Raw genomic sequence first — 15,395 nt, 5'->3', positions numbered from 1 at the left:
CGATGGGATGAAACAGACAACAAAGGATGCATTCCCTCACTGCTCCCAGTCCAGGCTGCCTCGGGAGGAGCATGGGCAGAAATATGAACTCAGCTTGGAGAAGGCACAAAAGAGGCCAAGAAGAGAAACTAATCTACAGAGGAAGACAGAATATACACTAGGGCCAGTCATCAGCTTCAGGTCAGTCACGGGTTTGCTGGACACGAGCTGTTCAGAGGCACTGGTGCGAGACAGGGGGAGGAGCTGGGGGGCAGCAGGACAGGCACTGGTCTCTTGGGGGCAGACAGAGTGAAAATACAACAGACAGACCCACAGAGGTGCTGTGAAGGACAAAAGGGTACCTTGAGGAAGAGCCCAAGGAGGGTGAGGGTGAAGCAGTACCATATACAGAGGAGCGTGGAAGCACGATGCCCACGCGTGGGCTTCAGCTCGGCGCTAGTAACACGGTGAGGGCCAGGCCCCAAGGCAGGCCCACCTGCTGCAGGCTCCTTGCCCCAGCACTGGCTCCCCGCTGTCCGAGGGCTCGGGGCCAGGCTCTCCCGGGGTTCGCTGTCCCCAGGAGACCCCGAGACACCTCGATGCCCCCGACGAAGTCGCTACCCGGCCCCCGCCATTTCCCCTCACGAGGCGCCGGCGCGCTCCCGCCGTCTCCCGCCCTATTCCCGTAGCTCAGTTACGCAGGCGGCACAGCCGTACCTCCTAGAGATACGTAAGTCGCGCAGGCAGCGCGGCCGCGCCGTTCGCGTAGGACCCGCCTCGATTCCCGAAGCGCCTTTACGACAGCTGGCGGCCGGCGGGGGCGGGGCGCTACGGAGGCGGCGTAAGGAGGCCCCCGCCGCTCGCCTCCCTCCTCGGACGTGGCGGGGGAGGAGCGGCCGCCCCGCGATGTGGCAGCGGTCGGTGTGCGTGGGCCTGCTGGCCCTGGCGCTGGGCTACCTCTGCCTGCTGGGCCCCGAGCTGCCCCACTCGGCCCTGCGGCAGCTCTCCGCCTCGCTGCTGGGCGGCCTGCGCCGCGCCCGCTCCCTCGAAGACCGGATGGTGGCGGCCTGGCAGGCGGCCATCGTCCGCCCGGCCCGCGGATGGGCGCGCGTCGCCGTCGGGTAGGTGCCGGCAGCGCGCGGCGGGGAAGGGGGAAGGGCGCCCCTGGCGGCGGGGCGGGGGAGGCGCCCCTTCCCCTGGGGCGGGCTGTGTGTCCGTGTGTCTGTATGTCCGTACGTGTCTGGGCCTCACCTGCCGGGTGGGGCTCTCCCGCCTCCCGTCAGCCTCCCGGAATGGCTCTGCGGCTGGAAGCTGCTCGGTGAGTTACAGCCGCAGGAGGAGAGGCCTCAGGCCATCGTGGAGCACGAGGCGCCGTAAGACCTTGCGCCGAGGCGGCTGGATGCTCGCTGGAGCGCCGGCCTCTTCATGGAACCGCACTGTTAATTTTCCAGGCCTGTAGTTTTCCAGACTTTTCCCCGATGAGTGCAGCACCTGCCCGCTGCGTCGCTTAGTCAGTGGTGGACCTTGGCTGAGGGGATTAATGGTCCAGAAAACTCAGATACCGGTGATTTAAGTGTGCTGTGTGGTTCAGACCTAGTTGGCAAGCCTGACTCCGGAGCCCTTATCCTCAGCTTGCTTGCTTATAAAACAAATTCATTTGTGGGGTCTGAGGGACTTGAAGCTGCTGGCCCATCCCCAGGAAGGTGGCTATTGGGGAGCACGATCCAGCAATAAATAGATATAAGAGACGAGTTGGTAAAGTGGGGAAGTGGGTGAAGCTTTCACCATAGGGGGGAACTAACTGAGTCAAGGCAGAGATGCAAAGGAGAGAGATGAGGGCCAAAGGGGGAGGAGAAAGCAAGAGATGGTTAAGACACCTGTGTGTGTCTTAAACCAAAATCCAACACCCATTCTCTTTTCAGACTGGAAAGAGGGCGAGGAGAAAGTTCAGGAATGTCACATTGATCTTAAATGCTGGTTCTAAGTCTGACCATTAATCTTGCCGTTATATATAGCACTTGACTCACTTTTAAATATAAGGACGTGACAGGATAACTTGACTTGGACCAGAAGATTTGGCCTTCAAGTGTTGGAAGAAGTTCCTCCATCTCGATAGCTGTGTAGCCGATGCAGTGTTAGTTGGAGTCTGTCTTGCTCTTGTGTTATGGTTGATGCAAACTTTCTCCCATGAATATATGACAAAATAGGTTTTGTGGTGCCTCATTTAGTCCTCTCTTTTGCCATGGCCTTTACTCAAAAAGAGCCAGTTATCTTTGGTTTATTCCTTGCTTTCTTCTTAGGTTTCAAGCAACTGTGTATAACGTACGTACACACACCACACACACGGGGCCCCAAAGTTCAACAGCAAAAGCAGTTCATTAGTAGCATATCCCTGCTGTTGAGGGAGTTTATTAAAAGCATGAAGTGTGTTAGCAGAGGAGTGGCAGGAAGGGAGAAGACAGACAGTTGGAAGATGATTAGAGGTGTCTCCCTGGAAAGAACTATGACTTGGTTTATGTCCCCTTGCATCTTTAATGATTCATTAAAATATAAGATTGCTGACCTTTTGCCACAGTGAGTTTGGGGCTAAAATGCCGCTTGAGCTTATTGTTTCTTTGGTTTTCTTTTCTCTGCTGTGCAAGGGGATTTTTCTCTCCTTAGTGTATGAGATGACGCGCAATGCAGAGGATTTCTGACAGAATATGAGCTGGCTACCTCATGTAGTGAAAAACATTGGCGTTTTAAATGTCCTTTATTTTATAAGATGCAGCCTTCATGTGTTGTGGCCCAAATCACGCAGGTCACTGGTAAGGAGGAACACTAAATGGCTGTGCATTTCACGCTGATGTGTAAGCAGGCATCGGCATTTGGCGTTTTGTGTGGATAGACACAGAGCAAGCTGGAGATCCTGCAAAAGTTTTATAGATTATTTGGATCCTTGATTCAGTAGAGAATTTCAGGAAATTCATATGCCTTTGTGGTTTTTTTCATTTGGTTGGTTATTTTCCCCCTTAGCATGAGGGCTGCGACCAGCAAACATCGCTGGCTGGGAAGTGATCTCATTGTATTGTCTCACAAGTGCTCTAAGGTACGTGTGGTTTTCCCAGTATGCGTTTTCCTTCTCTCTTCCAGCGTCAACGCATGCGTAGACGTGGTTCTGTCCGGTGTGAAGTTGCTAGAGGCGCTCGGTCTTGAACCTGGGGATGGAAAGAATCACGCGGTCTTGAACTCCAGACAGGACCTGAAAGAAGCATTCACTCACTTCATGGAAAAAGGGGCAGCTGCTGAGCGCTTCTTCAGCGATGCCGAGTCTTTCCATCACATTGCGCAGACAGCCTCCGAGTACCCTGGTGCACAGGTATGTCTTCCACCTGAAGGTAAGCTTTGAGAAGTGCGTTTCTTATTTTCTGCATCATTGGTGACTATTGTTCTCCGTAGTGAGAGTGCAGATTGTTTAGGAAAGAAACCTATGCCATAGCTTGAGAGTGTTAACGGCTTTCTGCAAAACTCTGCACCTGCTGAGGTTTTGAATGGTCTGTCCCTTCACTACTTTCCAGAGCCCGAAGGCTTTCAGTCTTTGGTTTCAAAGTTCACACGGGAGTTTTCTTACTTGAAAGTTTGACCTTTCTTACCTGAAGGAACTTCCACAGTTCCGCTCACTTCATGTGGGCACAGGTAGCAGGTTTAACCTTTATTTCAAACTGGACGAAGTATTGTTGCATTTTTAAATGACTGCTTGCCAGCCTTGTTAAAAAACCACTAGTTACCAACTGTCACAGAAAAGTTGCAGAGATAGGGGCTGTTCATGATATGGATGAGTTGATTTGTACACAGTGAGTTACCTGAAGGAGAATATTTAGATAAAAAAGTCAGAGAACACTCAAACTTGTTGAGATCTCACAGAGAACTGTAAAATTGTTTAGCCTTCGGCCCCAGTAAGCTCTATAAACTTCTGTAAGGCTAGACCCTTTTCTAAAAAGCTAAAATCTCCAGCCTATACTGAGAACTAAGCTTGTATAAAGCTGTCAAAGCAAGGGAATGCCCATACCTGCCTTTGTTTGTTTTACAGCTTTATGTAGGAGGAAATGCTGCTCTCATTGGTCAGAAGCTTGCAACAAATCCAGACCTGAAGGTATGTGTTCCAAAAGTTTCATGCTATTCACTTGTTTTTAATGAGGCTCACGTTGCTTCCCTGTAGATTTTGGGGATCTTGTAGTTATTTCTTAGGTTATGATGGAACATATGGTTGGCTTTACAAGTTGAAAAGCATAGCTGATTTTTAAAAATTGAATTATTATTTTTTTAAATCAATAGTCTAAGTGATGCTTAAATGCACTGAAATGGTGGCAGGGGACATGGCAGCAGATCCTTCATTGTATTTTCTTGTTTTCTAGATCCTCCTTTGTGGCCCAGTTGGTCCTAAACTCCATGAACTGCTTGATGACAATGTGGTTGTGCCACCTGAATCCATGCAGGAAAGAGATGAATTCCATCTTATCTTGGAGTATCAAGCAGGTACCTTGCCAAAGGCTGGATGTTAGATGGGAATCCTGAACATCACTCAGATAGTCCTGGTTTTAAAGTTGGGGTTTTTGTTTTGAATCAGTTAATTCCAGAAGGACTGTGTAAGTTATCAGTACTGGCAGCTGTCACTGGGCTAATCCAGTACTTCCTTGTGCTTCAGGGAGCTGTGGTAGGTGAACAGACATCTAAAAGTCTTTTGAAACTTTTTTCCTTTGTAATATGGTTACTGTAAATATGAACTCATGCTGATTAGATGATACATTAGTATATGATTTCTCCTTTTCTCAGCATCTCTGTTCTCAGGTGAGAACTGCCCTCCTGATGCAACTCTGAGGAGCTTTGTCCTAGGCAGAACTTTGCCCTAAGACTATACCTTAAGAGGAGGCAGCACTGATGGCTGTTGATGCTGTTTTAGCGGCTTTTCCACAAATGCTGGTCATGTTCTCCAAAGTATAAGTAGTGGTCTTCCAGTACCTAAAGGGAGCTTATAAGAAAGATGGGGAGAAACTCTTCAGCCGGGCCTGTTGTGATAGGACAAGGGGTAATGATTTAAAATAGAAGGATGTAGATTCAGATTAGACATAAGGGAAATTTCTTTTACAGTGAGGGTGGTGGAATGCTGGCACAGGTTGCCCAGAGAGGTGGTAGATGCCCCATCCCTGGAAATATTCCAGGCCAGGTTGGATGGGGCTCTGAGCAACCTGATCTGGTTGGAGATGTCCCCGCTCCTTGCAGAGGGGTTGGACTGAATGGGTTTTAAAGGTCCCTTCCAACTCAAACTATTCTATGATTCTATAACCAGAAAACAGTCTGGGAGAGCTGAGTGAAGAAGCATGCAGGCTGGTTCTAAGGTGGAGATTCTGCCTGTAATAGCCCCCTAAATGCTTGTGTCTCAAGAGCTTTCTGTTCAAGTTGCCCTTCGTGACTTGTGCTTATTTATTCCCTTACATTTCTTTCTGTCCAGTTGTCGTAACTGGCACAAGGCACTGCCTGCTGCCTGAACAGAGACGTGTATACAGATGGGGAGAGCTGGCAGAGGGCTGGCGGTTGGACTGTGGCTGGTGTAATTTGTATCCTCTCTAAGCTCGCTGTCATTCCCCTGTTTTCTCATGGCTCACTGTCCTGCAGATAGAGCCCATTTAATTTGTGATCTTATCCAAGAATAAAACTATTTACACATATAGCACTGATGCAACCATATTCTGCAGATCATTTCTGGGAGCTGCGCAGTCAGGGGCAGTAAGAGCCGTGAGATTTTTCAGGGTGTACCTTCACAATACGCTGTGAGTTAGGCTAACCGGTGGTTGCTGCCCAAAGGGGAGGTCTCCCCTCCCTCTGCATATCCTGCACACTCCAGCTGTTTGGCTTGAGCTGGCTGTGACTCACCTAATTGCATGATCAACTAGTACAACTGATTAAAACACTACAAAGCTTGCAAAACCAAACAAACAAGTATTGAATTTCCTTCTGATCAGACAAGCATCTAAGTGAGACAGAGGGAGTGAATGAAGAGAATGATTGAGAAAAAGAGCAAGACTTCTCTTGTAGCTGACAGCAGCTGTTAATTGGGCACAGCCACACTGTGAAATAGTGCCTTTGGATTCCAGCAGGACATCCCAAAACAATCTCCAGATAGTGGTTTGATTTGCTTCTCTTCTGAGTCAACTTGGTTCTGTTTGTTTGACCCTAGGTGAAGAGTGGGGACAAGTGAGAGCACCCAATGCCAACCGCTTTATCTTCTCCCATGACCTATCAAACGGCGCCTTAAATATGCTGGAAGCATTTGTGTCCAGCTTGGAGGAATTTCAGCCAGATCTTGTGGTACTTTCAGGACTTCACATGATGGAAGGCCAGAGCAAGGAGATGCGGCAGAGACGACTTCTGGAGGTAAGATACTTGAACACCAGTATCTCCTTAATTTCCATTCCAACAAGGGCTCCGTGGCAAAGTCTTGGTTTCCCAGGTTTGAACTTGTAATTAGGCTATGTCTTCAGATCTCCTGCAAATCTTTTCAGTATTGCATGCTGAAAGAAGAATGTGAACTGCAGGAATGACAAAAGTCTAATCCTATAACACTAATGTTTCTTAGATTCAGTGGGTTGTCTAGGGGAAAAAAGGTATGGTCTGGCTGTCTGGCTGGAGTCCGTTGACATAGTTACTGGAGCTTATCAAGTGGCTAAATTACACTTTTTCTATCCCAGATACTAAGATGATCAAGGTTATAATCAAAACTTGCATTCTTCAAGCAGCATCTGTATTAGATAATCCAAGAGGTAGCTTGCTCATCTGAGCCCAAAGGAGCTACACCAAGTTTTCTTTTTATTTATAGGTCATTGCCTGTCTTACAGCTGAGTGCCCTTCCTGATGCAATGCACTAGTGGTTTTGGTTTCTTTTTTTTCTTCCTTTTCCTCTGTTCTGAGATAAGCTGTTCTACAGCTGCTTCAGATTTGTGAGGTTTCTGGATTAGTACATCAGAAAAGTGCTGAGTTGGGAGCAGATTAGGGTTAGATACAGGTTTCCTGCTCTGAGATTCTGAAAATTCTGAAAATAAAAACTAGACATAGTTTTTATTTCCTCCCCTTAGAAGTGCATTCTGGCACTTGTCAAATATCTCATTTGGAATCGTGTTTAAATGCATACATGAGAAGATTAAAGAATGTATATTTCTGAGTTAAAACTCCTTTGGTTCCTTCTGTTTCTTAATGAATATATGGCTTAGGGTGAGTTTTGTTTTTTGGTTGTTTTTTTTTTTTTTTTTCTTTTCCTGTACCTGTGTAGGCTGTGGCCTCCATCTCTGATATCCCTACTGACATTCCCATACACCTGGAGCTGGCCAGTATGACTGATCAAGATTTTATGAGCAACATTATGCATCAGGTAACGAAAATGAAAAGACATGCTCTTTTTATCAGTTTCCTTTTCTTCAGTATCACAATGCACAGAGCGGTAGATAAATATAGAAATGAAAACTTAAAATTAGGGCTATCCATTTGGAGAGAAATTGAGAACATGGGTTAAATGTCTGCTATTGCATTCTGAATGCTTCTGTTTTCTCTGTGGAGCTTACCAGAGTCTCCTCTGTGCAGTGAAGGAGAACTGTAATGACTTGTGGCTTAGCAGAGGACAGATTTGTTTTCTTTAGCTCAGAGAAAGCATCCAATTTAGATAGGTCTCTCTGGGAAGCTTCATTTAGGAGGTATCTTACAATGCTCTCGGTTGATCATCAGAGCGTTTTCAGCAAGGAATAAGGATTTTTTGCAGATCTGAATTTATTCAGCAACTGTATTCAGTAAAAATACCGTGCAACTCAGCTGGGCTCTATTCTCTGATGTAAGGATTTTTTGCAATCACAGAGGGGAAGGTGACCCAGGAGAATACTCACAACTTCACAAATACAAGTAACTTTGGTTTAGATGTAGCAGGCCCGCAGATTTCTAGAAAAAACAGGATTTGAATTTGAGCTGAGTTTATAATTTTAAAACCCCCTTGATTTCTTTGCAGAATTTCTTTCCTGCACATCCTGACGGTTCCTTGCTTAGCTTGACACAGCCCTAATCTCAGTGTTCTGAGTGTTTGATGTGAATCTGATGTTTTGTTACTCCTTACTGTCAAAGTGTGTGTCTAGAAAATTAATTGCACTAAATGAGCATGCACCCTTGGCATGAAATATTCTCTTGGCTAAGTAATTCTTGCAGACTTATTGAGCTGGGGAAGCTTGTGCAGTGACTTTGGCCTGCATCTCTCCAGGAAACTGAGCACGCTGGTGACAGAGCTAGTAACACAGTATTGTAAAAACAGTACCCTGAATCAGGAAGACCAAACACTGATTTTCTCTCTGAAGGGAAAAACTGTTGCTCTTGTGTTTCTGTTAGCAGGTCTTTCCCCTGGTGAACTCCATTGGGCTGAATGAACAGGAGCTGCTCTTCCTCACACAGTCTGCCTCTGGTCCCCACGCCTCCCTCGCTTCCTGGAACGGAGTTCCCGACGTGGGTGTAGTCAGCGACATCCTTTTCTGGGTCCTGAAGGAGCACGGGAAGACAGCGGAGCGGGCCTCTGATCTCACGCGGATCCACTTCCACACCCTGGCCTATCATATCCTTGTCACAGTGGATGGGTACTGGGGCAACCAGGTTGCTGCTGTGGCTGCCGGAGCTCGAGCAGCAGGGACTCAGGCCTGCGCGACTGAAACCATCGATACTAGCAAAGTCTTTCTTAAAGCTCCTTTGGAGTTTGTGACCTCCCAGATAGAGACACCTTCCAAAATCTCTTTAAATCCAGATGAGCCAGTGGTGCATTGGCACAGAGAAGGCATCTCATTCCATTTCACTCCCGTTTTGGTGTGTAAAGATCCTGTCCGGACCGTGGGACTTGGGGATGCTATTTCAGCTGAAGGACTGCTATATTCAGAAGTATATCCTCAATAGAAGACTAAGACCCTTCTTTTTCTCCAATACTGTACGGTGTCTGAGAAACCATGGTGTTCTCAGTAGGATTTCAGCCAGTGGTGAAAAGGAATAGGAACAGAATTGGGGTGTGGTGTGTTCTCTGGGTATAACTGAAAAATAACCAAAGAATAATTCCAGGTATAAACTGTCAAATACATTCCAGTCACTGGCAGTGAGTCGACTGCTTCACGTTTAGGTGCAGAGGTTTTAGTATTTAATGTGAAAATTGGCTCTGCTTTGTCTTAAGCATGTGGGGAGGGAAACGGATATAAAAATCCCCATTTGGCCTAGGTTTGCTGTTTGTAACTCTGAATGGGTCTTGTCTGTTAGTGCTGGAAAGTATGGCAGCCAGGAGGATTTCCTGCGAGTGGATCCCAGGGAGAGCACAGCCACGCTCGTCCCTGTCTCGCCTCTGATAAATTAAAAAATAAAAGGCTCTTGCATTATCTCCTCACAGCACATTGCTACATGGCAAGAGCAAACCTTCTGCTTGCTTGGTGTGATGATGAAATCTTTTACTGATGACATTACCTCTCAGCCTCGGTGTCCCCAGCACTGGAGGGAGCCAGAGCCCCGAAATGTGATGTACCCTGTACCTACTCCTGAAAGGCACAGAGCAAACCTGACTCAAGGCTGCGTAGATTATTTTGGGTATCTGTTGTCTCTGTGACTAAAGGTATTCAACTACCCACAGTAGCCTGTGCTTAGTTTTTGGGAACTAGAAGTGAAGATAATCAGGGTTTATATTTGGGTGACAGCTTTATCTTCTTGCCAGGTAAAACACAAAACGTACCTGTGTTTGCTTTACACAAAATACCAAGAGTTCCAGCCAGGGGGCTCACAGCTGGTGTTCCTTGCTAACAGCGGGTGCTTCTATCTGGCATTTTACAGAAAAGCTATTGAGTGGTGGAGACTATTTTCTTTTTGTTTTTTGAGAACAGTTGCACAGTTGTCTTTTTCCCTGACCTCCATTCCAAGGATTAATGTGTTAGGAAAAGTCTTTCTAGATGCTAAAATGCTGCGACAGCATTTTCCAGGTAAGACTGAAGTGAGGACAGGTTTTTTAGTGTTTGATTTTGTTTTGGTTTTTTTTTTTCCTTTGACTAGGTCACTGACAGTCTCTTTGCTCTGGACAGCCTTTGAAATGAAAAAAAAAATAGAATCATGTGTCTTTGTTACATACTTTGCTTATATTTTTTCCTCTTCGTAGTTGCACACTATGGATTGCACAGCACCAGCATTTTTTTTTGTCTCTTTCCAGCATGGTTTTGCCTCTGTCCGCTTCCAGGAGCTTCAACTGTATTTGCATAGCTTATCATACACGTTTTTTCCAGTATAACTGGATTAAATGCAATCAGCATGTCTGTGCAAGCCTGTGCTGTACTGGAATTTGTCGAAGGTCACTTTAGGTCAGTCTTTGCATCTGAATGGAGGGGAGGAGAGTCTGTATCGATCAGGCTGGAGTGATCCTTTTCAGTAACACTGTCATATTGCTGTCAACGATGTTTTCCTGTTGGAAAATACGATCATGGATGCTCTGTAAGGATGAAAATTGACAGCTGTTGTAACTTGCACTGACTTAACACACAATGCTGTCTGTCAATGTATATTTAACTTCTGCTTTCCCTCTGAGCAGTCTTCTGTGTTGTACTGGAGCAGAAATACAGCCAGTGCTATGCTTTCTTGCAGCTTATCCCATCCTGATTTCCCGTTGAGTCTCAGCATTTCTCTCTGTGCGGGATCTTCTTAAGACTAGAAGTATTTCTATCCAGATTTTTAAAAAATTATTGATAAATTGTAGTGTGGGACTTATTCTGCTTTAGTCTTCCTATAGAAAAAGTGAAAAAATTATCCTTTTATCCATCTAAAAGGTCTGAGGCTTTTGGCAAGGTTATTTTGCAACCTTAGATCGTAGCCTTCTGGCACACCACCCCTAGGACCACCAAAGGCCACGCATCCTGCCAGCTGGAGAACTGATCCTTTGCTTTTGCTCGGTCTCGCTTTCCTGACACTGGGCCAAGCTGTGTGGATTCTGGAGTTGGAAACAAAACAAAACTAAATACACACAAGCTGTCACCAGCAACAGTCCTGCTGCTGTATTTCACTTCTCTCTTCCAAAAACATTTGCAGGGATGGAAGGCTGATTGGACTGGCATTGCCTTATGGCCATTTAAAATCACATAACTGCACTAACAGAACTTGTCTGAGGGTAAGTTACGCTTGGATTTAGCAGGAGTGTTACAGGCCTAAATTACTTTATTTAAAAAAAAAAAAAACTACTTTGAATAAATAACTGTTGTAAACAAGTATGAAATAGGAGTTCATTGCTTAGAATTCATCTGGTCCTAAAAGCTAAACCCTAATTATTATTATTAACTCCTCCTCCTTGCTGCTCCTATTCTTTCTCACCATGCAGTATTTCTTCGTTGGTCTGTTGCCGGAGCGCTGTGAATGCCTGGCGCTGTGAGTCACCTCTCAAATGACAGTAGGCTGGACTGCTGCTCTGTCTGTGCATCTGCTTTGATCAGGCGTATAGGGTGCTCCTGGTCACCAAATTCACTTACCAAGGATAATTCGTAACAAGCGTGACCTGTTAATCAGAGATGCTGTTGGTATCCCTGAGGAAGTTTTGAAACAATCTGTATGATAATAAAATGGAATTGAATGGCAGGACCCAGCAGCCTGTCTTCACATCGTGTTTCACATGCTGTGAACATGATGTGCTTAACTTCCCTCTACCTTCCAAACTTCGTTACAATAAGGGTTGCGGAGTCTCTTGAAATCCTTCTGCACGTGTAGGCTGTCCCACATCTCTGTGCAGCTACCACAGTGACAACAAAGCAAAGCTGCTTTGTCTTTAACAGACCTTGCTGAACAACAGAAATGGAAATCACTAGTAGGGTTTTTTGGTCTGTATAGGGGAAAAACACCTAGTGACATTTCTAATGATTGTGGCTTTTGTTGTTTTGTTAGTTCGGGGGTTTTTTTGTAAAATACAAAAGTCCTTGGTAGGTGAGAGATTTTTTTAAGCAAATTTATCTATGGGATTATAAATATTCAGATCTCTCTTCACCATGAAGAAACAGAAAAATTGGAAAAATACCAAAGTTTCAAAACCAGGCTTGAAATGATCTCTGCTCTCCCCCGATCCTCTCTGTCTCTAGAAATTGTTTGTTCTCATCTGTTACTCATACCTTGAAATCCAGAGTGATGGATGACTCAAACCTCAGCTAGCCTCATGCTCCTGAACAGAAGGGCTTCCACTGGAAATGTTTTTCACACAGTTTGCTGAAGGTGCAATAGATGAGCTCATCATTGTGACAGTAAGCTAGCAGCTCTCTAGACAATAAAACTTAGGCACACTGATATTTCCACTTCTGTGTGCCTGTGGCCACTGCAGCCATGTTGGTTTTGGTTTTTTGTCTTGCATTGCATTGGGTTTCGTATCTTTTCCATCTATGTATGTTGCTTACTGAATGTCAAGTGGTAGATTGAGAGGCATGAATCACAGGAGGCTGGCAGACGTTGAAAGGATAAGTTCCTTCTCTGTTCTCTGCTGTGCCTGTGGTGCTGTGCGATTTGCTACCTGGCCATGGAATAGCCTATCCCAAATCCAACTCTTCCCAGTTGAAAGGCTCTTTATTATTTTTTTTTCTCTCCAGAGGAGTTTCACAGCATTGCTAAGGAATTACTTTATTTTCTTTACTTCTGTGTTTCTTGGTTATCACCTGTTGTGTTATGTGAGATCTGGTTAAGTTTACTCTTTTCTCATGAGCTCCTTTTTACAGAAATGGTGCTGAAATTTTCCTTCTTACCCTTTATGTATTACCTCTCGCAAAGACCTCATCAGCTGCTTTGACCCATGTTAGATGTTGCTTTAGATCCTGACTCCACTTCTCAGCTACTGGAATCCCAAGCTTGGATAGCAGCGGAGCGCTAGATCCAGTTCCAAAACCTGATGGAAACCAGTCACCAGTGCACATGTATTTGCCATCAATTACCATCTGCCCAAGTTTAAGATTAGTGAGCCTAGGGTAGGGGTTGCTTTTTGTAGCCACCTCTGTAGCACACCTCCCAGCAACAACAACAGAAATAAGAAATGGATCTTTAAACTGTGAAATAGATGTTACTTGTGGTTGGCTTTTATTATTCTGTAATGATGTACTGAATTATCAGGAATTACATGCCATAGGATGACCCTTCTAGTCATGTCCTGAGAAAAAAGTTAAAATGAATACTGGGATTATTTTTGTGAGAATGGTACAAGGCAACGTCACTCTTTACAGTTACCCTAAAAGTTGTTTAAACCTCTGTGCTCTTGGGCTCTGTTTTGGAGCCTGGAACTCAGGTGAAAGCTGATGCTGTTGTCAACGAGCAAACAACTAAACTGTCTCTGCACTGATACTTGGCACGGGCTGCTGATACACGTGCTTGGAGCAATCTGTTCTGATGCAGGGCTGTCAAGTACTTGTGTCACACAGTGTGCTGCAGTGCTATTTCTGGTGTAAGGAAACTCGTCAAGCTTCTTAGCACATTTGGAAGAACAGTATAAAAATGGAAGAAAATACTGAATTTACATTTTTATGGCTTTAGTTGGATCATTCTTGTGTCCTGCTTTAAATCAGTATTTGAATGTGAATGTTTGTTTCAAGGCATACTAATTATCCTCTTCTCTAGTGCAATTAATTGTTTAGTAAAAGCATAGAGTTACATTTTAAATCTGTGATCACACCAAAGTAGTAGTTTAATGTTTAAAAAAAATACATGTCTATAGCCTCATTGGTTAAAACCAGCTAAAACAGGTGCCACAAAGACTGTCTCACATTCTTTATTCAAGCACTAATGAGGTTACCAGAGAGAAAAATGGGAATATTAAAGGTTGTCTTTGCGTTTTGTTTTGAAAGTTTGAGTGAGGCAGAGGTAACCTATTTGCAACAAGTTCTTTTGCGTAGTGTACTCCTTGGCCTGCTGTCATCACTCCTGTCGGCTTTTTGCTTCAGCAACACTGAGTCTGATTAAGCTCTTTAGTAAAGCTTTTTTATCTTAGAGACAGAAATTATTGTTCTTCTGGCTGTTCAGAGATGTCAGATGAAGTTCTTTTCGATAACAGATGGAGCAGTTTCTTGCGTAATATCTCAGGTGGATCCTAAGCGCCGATCAGGCTGAATTCTCAGGGAGTTATTAAGCCAGACTCTAGTGGGAGGATGTTCTCTCAGGAAAGGAAATAGCACATGTGGCCATTACCTTCTGTGCCAGAAGCCTGGAAAGGCGTCTGTTCTGAACAGCTCGCTGTTGCTTTGAAAGCTGAGCCTGGTATCAGCCTTTGCTGAGAAGAGCTCAAGGCAGCTGAAGAATACAAATGCTGGCAGATAAGAGGGAATGATCCCATGAAATGCGAGTGGCGGAAATAAAATAAAAAACAAACAAAAAAACCACCACCTTGAAAACCTCCCCTATGAACGTCTCAGGAAAGCTACTCCTTAGTCAGTGCAGCCTAGGTAAAACTGGGTTCAAATCTCACCTGTATCTTTCATTAAAAACCACTGGGTTTTGTGCAGTTTGGTTTGAGAGAGTGGTAAAGCTTTCCTTGTAGCAGAACTGCATTTTCTATTATATAAAAGTCTTAGCAGATTAACTACTTGTTATAATACTTGCTCTTTTTGTAGTGCATTTGTGTGTGGAGCTTATTATTTTAGTAAAGTTTGTTTTCCTTCATTCAGCACTGAGGCTTGTCTGTCCCTGTAGAAGAGGCTTTGCCAACCAAAACCCACTTCCCAGTGGGGAAGTCTAAATTTTTAACATCTTAAGCAAGAACAGGATGTTGAGTACGACCCAAGGTCCACCTTGCTCAGTGTTGCCTGTCAGTGACCACAGCTGGGCCCGATCACATACAGGAGCAGGGCAGGTATCATAAATCAGCATCCAGTTGTCTCAGGGACCTCAAAACCAGAGTTGTCTGGGTTGAATACACGTTGCTGGATGGAGAGATCATTGCTCTTGGCTGAAACAAGGTCTTGCTGCCCAGGCATTGCTGTCTGAGTGTCTTCTAGTTTCTCTCCTGTGAGGAAGTCTTTCTGCAGTCTGCCTTGTAAGTGGTATGATTTAACCTGTTTAATGATAAACATTTTTCTAAAAAGGGAAAAAAAAGTCCTAAAGCAGATGGTTTCTACTTCCCTAGAAATGAAGATCATTATTCTTTTCTAACTTAAGATTTCAGTTATGAGGCAAAAAGAGATGATTAGAATTATGGCTGATGCCAGAAACAAGTTTTGGAACATAAGGAGTGGTTTCCAAAATCCCTAAATGACTTAGTATGGTCCTGCTGAAAAATCCCTTAATTTCAGTTGAAAGAGCAGCCTGGTCTCATTCTCACCATTAGATAGCATTAAAAAGCTCTCCATAAAGATACTGTGAATTTACTGTATGCAAATGCCATCGTCACAATA

General features: G+C 44.8%; 2 protein-coding genes across 5 annotated transcripts in view; one reads left to right on the top strand and one right to left on the bottom strand.

Annotated features, from left to right (window-relative positions):
• Nucleotides 1-849: 849 nt before the first annotated feature.
• ADPGK (ADP dependent glucokinase) lies at nt 850-14,387 on the top strand. Of its 2 annotated transcripts, none has more exons than XM_086756856.1 (7): nt 850-1,100; nt 3,112-3,337; nt 4,049-4,111; nt 4,374-4,494; nt 6,194-6,390; nt 7,283-7,381; nt 8,380-14,387. In XM_086756856.1, exons 1-7 carry the CDS (start codon nt 886-888, stop codon nt 8,926-8,928), a joined length of 1,470 nt encoding a protein of 489 aa, XP_086612982.1. In that variant the 5' UTR covers nt 850-885; the 3' UTR covers nt 8,929-14,387. The 2 variants fall into 2 exon arrangements, with proteins under 2 accessions (XP_086612982.1, XP_086612981.1); XM_086756855.1 differs by having other exon boundaries at nt 8,377-14,387.
• Nucleotides 13,762-15,395, bottom strand: part of BBS4 (Bardet-Biedl syndrome 4) — a 44,960-nt gene continuing 43,326 nt past the window's right edge. For all 3 annotated transcript variants that reach the window (XR_015259825.1, XR_015259826.1, XM_086756854.1), the window contains exon 16: nt 13,762-15,056. Coding sequence is in view for 1 of the 3 variants with exons in the window: in XM_086756854.1 (XP_086612980.1) it covers nt 15,052-15,056 (5 nt within the window). In the remaining 2 variants the exon portion in view is untranslated. The remainder of the gene's footprint in view (nt 15,057-15,395) is intronic.

The sequence above is a fragment of the Chlamydotis macqueenii genome, chromosome 12, assembly GCF_036417535.1.
Source record: "Chlamydotis macqueenii isolate bChlMac1 chromosome 12, bChlMac1.mat, whole genome shotgun sequence".
Taxonomy (NCBI): Eukaryota; Metazoa; Chordata; class Aves; order Otidiformes; family Otididae; genus Chlamydotis; species Chlamydotis macqueenii.
Note: the sequence above shows the minus strand (reverse complement) of the source record. Positions and strands in the feature narration are given on the sequence as shown.

Excerpts from the sequence above, each read along its gene's own strand:
- ADPGK (XM_086756855.1), top strand. The coding sequence starts at position 886 with ATGTGGCAGCGGTCGGTGTGCGTGGGCCTGCTGGCCCTGGCGCTGGGC. Across the intron at positions 1,101-3,111 it reads TGGGCGCGCGTCGCCGTCGG|CGTCAACGCATGCGTAGACG; the intron begins GTAGGTGCCGGC and ends TCTCTCTTCCAG. Across the intron at positions 6,391-7,282 it reads GGCAGAGACGACTTCTGGAG|GCTGTGGCCTCCATCTCTGA; the intron begins GTAAGATACTTG and ends GTACCTGTGTAG.